General features: G+C 41.2%; 1 protein-coding gene across 3 annotated transcripts in view; it reads left to right on the top strand.

Annotated features, from left to right (window-relative positions):
* PCMT1 (protein-L-isoaspartate (D-aspartate) O-methyltransferase) overlaps positions 1-8,179 on the top strand; it is a 38,246-nt gene that overhangs the window by 28,630 nt on the left and 1,437 nt on the right. The window contains exons 6-7 of one of the 3 annotated variants that reach the window (XM_018564431.1): positions 2,069-2,154; positions 4,709-4,878. In XM_018564431.1, coding sequence (XP_018419933.1) covers positions 2,069-2,154; positions 4,709-4,878 — 256 coding nt within the window. Of the gene's footprint in view, positions 1-2,068; positions 2,155-4,708; positions 4,933-8,179 lie in introns of all 3 variants that reach the window. The other 2 variants (XM_018564432.1, XM_018564433.1) reach the window with 2 other exon arrangements.

Raw genomic sequence — 8,179 nt, 5'->3', positions numbered from 1 at the left:
CTGGGAGCAGAAACTTTCCAAATTGGGACATTTCAGTAGTACTACAGGGGTTTATAAAAAAAAATAAAAAAAAACCCTTTGAACCTATTCAGGACTGTTCCATCAGGACACTAACCTCAAAATTGGCCTCCTGGTAGCATTAGTATAAGCCCGTAGAGTCAGAAAAATTCATGTCTTCCCCATAGCTGGGCCATACTGCACGATCTTACCAGACAGAATTATATGAAGACCGGATCCAGCATTCTTACCCACTGTAGTTTCAACCTTTCATAGGACACAAGAAGTCATTGTTCCTTCTTTTGCTACCAACACCGCGAACGATAAGTAAAAAGTATTGGCAAGGGATATATGTTAGAAGATGTGTCCTGGAGGATCAATCAAAAACAAAGTCTTGGGGGAACTCAAGCAGCCTCTTTGTGCTGTTTTCAGGTAGAAGAAAAGGTTGTGGAGCCTCAAAGAGCACAATTGCTAGATGGATTAAGCTGACCTCTCCAAACACCTGCAGCTCGCGGTATACTGAGCTTTGGGTCATGGGAGGACGCTAGTTTGTGTTCTCCCGTGACCCTTAGGAGATCTATGGGGAAAAGCCATGACCCCATCGTTCTCCTTTAAGTACAACCTCCTGGAGCTCTTGGATGTTTGCAAACACTAATTAGGCTTACAATAAAGGTGCCATGAAAGGAGGGAGGCGGTCGGCTGCCATTATTGACCTCCTTCCGAAATTCCTAGATGCTTAGATATAATGCCGACTAATGGCTTTAATACGTTGGACCCCTGACTTTGGAACAACTATGCAAATGAAGAAAGTACAAAAAGAGTCAAAAGTTCTTATTCGCACAACTTTCAGGGTTCGGCATGACAGCCAGGAAACGTGCATTTCCAAAAGGAGAGACCAGTAATATCAAGTCTTTATGCTTGGATAATTTCAGATCTATGAGGTATTCTATAAATGTCATGATTGATCATAAGCACAGTGTTCATTGAAATTGTTGCTTACTGTAGTGTATTGTAAAGAAATACATTGTTTACGTTATGTGTATACCCAATAGTCTAGTTGCTAGGGTGGGGAAGGGTTAGCAGTAATCAGACTGGTTCCTTTTCTTTCCCCAACTCATCTAAAAAAAAAAAGACATACACTACCTAAAGGTAGCTTTTGATGCCTTTCACTTGTTTGCTGCTCTACTGTTATGATGGTATTTCATATACAGATCTGTAGGAGTGCTCTATACCAGTCAGGGCCCTTGATGAATGACTGCTAAACAGTCACTGGATAAGCCGCCTAGTTTCTACTGTGGCAAGTGAAATGTTTATTGTAATAGAGGTAGAGCATGACTGATGTGCAGCACTACTAAACAAGAAACCCGATTTTTCTTAGACTGTATAAAATGGCTTCATCCATGTACACAAATAAATACAAGCTATACACTAATAAGGTTTTTCAACAAATTGATTAAAGTTATATTAAAGTCAATAGGTTTTCAAGCTGTTTCAAATGCTGATTAAATCACTTTATAATTTTATGCTACTACTCGTTTAAACAGGTTTTTTTTTTGGTTTTTTTTCTGTATTATCAGCTAGTCCTCAGAGCACTGGCCCTGATATGTTGTAGGGTGGTTCATTTCCTTTGCAGGGGCCTATAAGTGCCACCCTTGTGTGTACTAGTAAACTGTGTGTATCTCCACAAGCACAGTGGCATAGCAATCCACTCCCCTCCCCCTTGCCCCACCCCACTTCTCTAAGCTAGTAGATGAAGAGCTGCTGCAGACTGCTGTCCTCGCAAACTTGTACAAAACAAAAAGTTCTGGGAAGCCGGGCTGAGAGTTGGAGTCAGCTGTTCAAAAACATAACTGGGCAAATATGGAAAGAAATACTTTGTTGGGCAATTTATATTTTTCATCTGAATTCATTATTGAAAAAAAAAGTTTTACTACTTCAAGTTTGGTCACTTTCACATACAAGACCTAAAATAACTTAAGACATTTTCTACTTTTCTGTGTTGTGTAGTAGTCCAGTTTACATATAAAAATGTAATATTTTCTTTTTTTTTAAATTCTTTTATAAATATCAGTTGGTGATGGACGAATGGGCCTTCCTGAAGAGGCACCTTATGATGCTATTCACGTTGGGGCAGCAGCACCTGTTGTACCACAAGCAGTAAGTATTGATTCATTTTCTTGCTGCTAGTGTGGGGTGAAAAAAATAAAAATAAATGGTATGCTGATGCCTTTCCTTCACTGGAACTAAGGGGCCAGGCACAATGCAGTCAGGCAAGTACCGTTCTCCTGGCAACCGCCAAACCCAGACATGTCAATCGGATTGCCAGACAGAGAAGCGTGATTGGTCACTCCAGAGAACGCGTCTCCACTTCTCTAGAGTCCAGTGGCGGCGTGCTTTACACCACTGCATCCGACGCTTTGCATTGCACTTGGTGATGTAAGGTTTGAATGCAGTTGCTCAGCCAAGGAAACCCATTCCATGAAGCTGCATACACACTGTTGTGCCAATCTGAAGGCCACACGAAGTTTGGAGGTCTGAAGCTATAGACTCTGCTGATAATTGGCGACTTCTGTGTGCTTCAATGAGCCTTTTTTTTTTTATCCGATTAATCGAACTTAATAATCGGCCAACTAATCGATTATGAAAATAATCGTTAGCTGCAGCCCTAATACCACTAACAGTTGACCGTGGAATATTTAGTAGCAAGGAAATTTCACAGATGGACTTATTGCAACCTATCACGGTACCACGCATGACTTCACTGAGCTCCTGAGAGCGACTCATTCTTTCACAAATGTTTGTAGAAGCAGTCTCCATGCCTAGGTGCTTGATTTTTATATGGAAGTGATTGGAACATCTGAATCCAATGATTTGGAAGGGTGTCCCAATACTTTTGGCAAGTGTGTGTAATAAGAAAATGGTGGATTGTATAGAGAAGATGAAAACAATGCACTTTAGTACCCTTGGAGACTGAACACACCAAACCACTTCTAGATAAACACAAGTTGATAAATCTATTTGGTGAGATCCAATTCAGCAGTACTATTCACTGAGGGGAATTTATCAAAACTGAAGCAGACAAAATCTGGATCAGTTGCCCAGGGCAACCAATCAGCTTCTCTCCATTTTTTTTCAGTTAAGATTTGAAAATGAAAGAGAGAAGCTGATTGGTTGCAGTGCACAGCTGTTCCAGATTTTCTCTGCTCCAGTTTTGATAAATTCCCCTCACTGTGTCAGAGACGGAAAGAGTACTCCAAGATTAAGCATTGGTTTTAAAAGTAGTTTTGGTAAAAGGTCATTGCCATTGAAATGACATATAAAGCATAGTTTACCCAAATGACCCATGCGGGAGACTGAAATATGGTGTACGTCAAGAACTGATTTTGTGCTTTTTAAAGATTTCCTAAATTAACGTCTAACCTCACAAATGGCTGCTTAGCCCAATATGGAACTACTTTTTTCTTCCAATTAAGAAAAAAAAAAAGTGATAGTTTTAATGTCCACTTATTGAACGTCCAACTTATTTAATCTTTTTGAAACCATTATCGTTTTATTTTAAAATAACCCTGTTTTTTTATAATTAAGTTTGTTCTTATGTTGCATTCTGCTGGTCTTTTGTCTAAGTCCTGGCTAGTGGGGCTGCTCATCAGTGTTGGGCCATTCATGAGACACAGATACATGACTTACAGCATTTCCCCATCATCCCCACCCAGCTGACAACTCAGCCGCATCCCGCCTGGCTGCCAGCTTGGTCCAAATAACCAAACCCCCGCCGCCTTCCCCTTCTCTGTGTTTTATGATCTTTAGCCTGTTACTGTTTGCAACAAAACCGAGGGATTATACCGTGGGCTGGCCTACAGTTTTCAGTTTGGCATTGTCAAAAAATCCTTATTTTTCTGGATAATGTGCTGCCACCCCATCCTGAAAATCTGGTTATCCACTCACAAGTAGGGTTTTGTTTTTTTGTTTTATGTTCATCTATTTATGGCTAGATATTTTCAGCCTATATTATTGTTTGTGCAATGATAAGCATACTCAGAAAACGCAGTTATTTAGCATCAATGTTTTTAGCCATAAGACATGCCTTGTCATTTCTGAAAATGTTAAAGGTAAAATTCTCTAGATCTACAAGTCCCAGCATTTCTTGGTGGCACTTCTCCAGTATCTCTAGATTTGCTGGTCCCAGTATGCCCTGGTGGCACCTTTCCAGTCTCTTTAAAGCAAGTCCCAACATGTTTCACTTGTGTTTGTACAGATAAAAGATCACATTGTGTAGCTTTGTTCAGTGCACTCCCCACATTAACTGGCAACTCCCACACACCCACTTGGACTGATAGAAACATGCTGCATTACCATTCCTGGCCACCTGAAGGTATTAAATAGCATGCATCAAAATATATCCTAAAGGACTTATTCCATTTAACAACACACAACCACTTCACTTTTTCTTTTTCCATTCAGTGCTAAAAATATAGAATGTACAAATATGTATTCTCCATTCTGTGTTATGCACTTTCCAACAAATAGGCACACATTTGCTAGTCCCTTCAGTATAGCTGTGGTTTACCTAGCTATCGCAAAAGTAGCTAAACTGAATCGCCAGTGTTTTAAGAGTATACATTTGTGCTTGCTTTGTTTTTTGACTCCATGCCAGAAGCATGTTTGACTAACTGTATAATCGTGTCTGAAATGCTATGTTTTGCTGTTCCAGCTTATAGATCAGCTTAAACCTGGGGGAAGACTAATACTACCTGTTGGACCAGCTGGAGGAAACCAGATGTTGGAGCAGTATGACAAGTTAGAAGATGGAAGTGTCAAAATGAAACCTCTGATGGGGGTGATCTATGTGCCTTTAACAGACAAAGAGAAGCAATGGTCAAGGTGGAAGTGATTTTCTGTCCCTCTTTCTCCTTCCAAACACGTACAAGGTGAAAGGTCTGGATTTTAGCAGATAAATGTATTGACTGCATTTGCTGCTGTCACTGCTTTCTGCTACTTCCATACCATTCCATACTGGCGTAACAAAGTAATCTGCACTGGCATGGTGTGGCAGCAACTATTTCAGAAGTAATTCACCGCATATTCCTTCTGTGCATGACTTCTGATGCAGAAGTGTACGCATGGAATGATTCGACTTCAAACCTCTCTGCATTTATCATTCCTTGAGTTGCTGTGCTTTTAATTGCAGGGGCATTCAACTGCAAGCATAAGTTACTCTTACTCTTTCTTACAACCTTTTAGAGCGCATAATAAGATGCATAATAAGACTGTTGTAAAATATCACAGATTTCTGCTCAAGGAGGTCTGCTATTAAACTCAAATTTGGTGGGGCTTTTTTTAAGGTACTCTTGTCTTAAGACTGTGTTACACAATAACTCAATGGTACAAAGTTGGTCAGTGCCAAAAACGCTTCCTGTATTGGCATACTAAAAAAAAGCTTGCATCTTTTATATGACAGGATATACTCGCCTTGATTTTTTGCTCAGTTGCCACGTCTAACCATTGCCTTGAAAGTATTGTTGCTCTTAAAGGAAAACTAACAATTATGCATTTATGAAGTTCTGACTCCACTCGCTACAGCTTGTTCCAGGTGTGACAGGATTCTTGAGATGGCCAGGTATCTAAAATTTCCATGAGAAGGTGAGCATGGTCTTTCATGACCATACAGAGAGCCATACATTTATTAGTTAGCTAGTGGCCTAGATGATGATAGTCACCTTTCCATGAAATATAACCATTTTTATTAGCTATTTTTCCTCTTTTTTTTTTTGTTTAAGATAGCTTTTCAGGCCCTACCCAAACAATGCTGGGCATCTGCCTGGAATGTGAACTTTGGGCACTGGGTTCTGCACTGATCGTGGTGATATCTGCTTCACACACCATGCCAATATACCCCTTTTAGTTGGGTGCTGGAACAACTGGTGGATGATGCCTCAGCATACTAGTAGACGATATGTTGAAAGCACGCCTTTTAGCTTTAAAGTTCTTTCAGCATAAAATTAAATTGCAACATTTCAGAACTGAGCAGGGTCCCTTCGTCAGGCAAAGTGTAAATAACAGCAATAATATACCCGGTGCAATTAACAAGTGAAGTCTGAAAGGAAAAAAAACACCCCCTGATGCCATACTGACGTCACATTCCAGAAGAATAGTATACCTCTCAAACTGCTCAATAGGTATGCCTCTACTCCCATTATGTAGCTCGTAGGAGTATCCTTGGTGTCCACTGATCCCTGGTGATTAAGCGGTTAAGAGATTAAGAATTGATGCCGATCAGTGCACTGGAACATCTGGTGCTGGCCAACGCAGCCATGGCAACCAGTATGTTGAAGCGATGTGTAGCCAATTAGTCGTTTTCTAGTATTGGTGGGAGGAAACCTGCCTTGCCTACATCAGAAAATTTTAGGAGTCTAGGGGGCATGTCGAGGAACTAAAACGCTCACTGCACATGCCCAGATCTGCAATCTCTTGGTAATCAGTGTCGCTGGCCATACAAGAATAAAAGATAAAAATCTGAAGATGCAAATTGTATCATGACTCTAGTCAATCTGTGGGCAGTGGGGACTGTTACCCATGTTGATTTTCAAGAAATCAAAGTAATTATAAGTGGGACATAAACACTATGTTTTAGTGAAGTGAATATTATGAGTATCAGACAGTGACTATGGTATAAGCCAGCGGTGGCGAACCTATGGCACGCGTGCCAGAGTGGGCACACCGGGCCCCCTGTGCTGGCACGCGAGCCCAGGTCCGCATTACCAAAGGGACGCAGCTCCAGCGATAGCGGTGACACACAGCACCAACCATTCCTAGCACACAGCCACTGCTCGGCCCACAACAAGCTAGGCTTAGGAGAAGCAGAACACGGGCTGCCCCGATTTGGCTGTCACCAAGGACCAGGTTATCTCCGGCCTGTTCACTCAGGAATCAAGCTCTGGAGTTGGTGAAATACTTCCTTCCAATTTCTTAGAAGCTCATCACAACAGATGCCAACGTGACAGACCAGTGAGGAGTTATAGCCACCTTGTTAGTACAGGGACCTTGGACACCGAATGAATCCCACCACCCGACCAACATTCTGGAGCTTTGTGCAATTTAGTTGTCCTTAAAATGCTGGACATTCTGAATAGAGGGTGGCCTGATTGGCTCTGAATTGACCTGATCACTAGGTCACTCGAACACCCCTGTCGCTCAGGTCCTGAGGGATAGGGGTCTTTCCAAATCCGTAATTTCCTATGATGCTAAAAGCTTTGAAAGTTCACTTTAGGCAAGGTATACCATTACACATGGAAAACGTACTTCGCTTGGTGCATAGAAATAAATCTTCATCCCAGAGAATACTCTGTGGGATGAATCCTGACCTTTTAGGCATGACTCCACTTTTTACCCTGAGTACCATCAAGGGGCAAATCTTTGTACTTGCAATCTTTTTCCAAAGAATGCTAGCCTCCTAATGTTCGGTTATGACCTTTTGTACAGGGTGCCACTCGTGGCTTCCCATGTGTATTCACCAGTCACTCAGTGGGATTTTAAGTTTGTGCGTAGGGGGACAGTGTAGTAAAAGCCATCCTGTTTCACCCTGGTTACAAATGACTGCTTCATCAGGGCTTACTAAGGAGGAAAATGTATAAGGAATGAGATGGATTGATATTTGGATGCTGTTTTTTGTCCAGCGTGTAAGAATGCATAGAGCTTTTCTGCAGCTGATCTGGCAGCCTAAATCAGCTGCGGAAGAGCTCTATGCTAGGTGGATGTTCAGGCCTTATCTGATGCCAGCTTCGGCCATAAGGTCCTTCAGGCAGTTCCCAGTTTTATGTTGGGACTGTTAGCGTTTTTGTTTGCCCACCCCTCAGTTGGACTGCTTTTGGATGTTCCAGTGGTGGTCTCTGAATACTGTGTTGCTCAATAAACAAGAAAAATAATCCAACATTTGGGTGCAGAAGCCTTTTAACATGAAATAAAGATGGAAAGACAAATGGGATAGGGTGGATTTTACTTGTTTACAGGTTTGGGATTAAAGGAGGTGTAGAGACCCAAGATATTTGTACTGGTTGTGTAAACCCAATAGCATTTCTGGGTGACATTGCCATGACATATAACTGTATATGATGGCTTTTCTTCTGCATTTTCTTCTATTTACTTTAAAAAATATATATATATATATATATATAATGTTCATTTT

The sequence above is a fragment of the Nanorana parkeri genome, unplaced genomic scaffold (genome assembly GCF_000935625.1).
Source record: "Nanorana parkeri isolate BGI_ZX_2015 unplaced genomic scaffold, ASM93562v1 scaffold750, whole genome shotgun sequence".
NCBI lineage: Eukaryota > Metazoa > Chordata > Amphibia > Anura > Dicroglossidae > Nanorana > Nanorana parkeri.
This window is presented reverse-complemented; position numbering and strand designations above follow the sequence as displayed.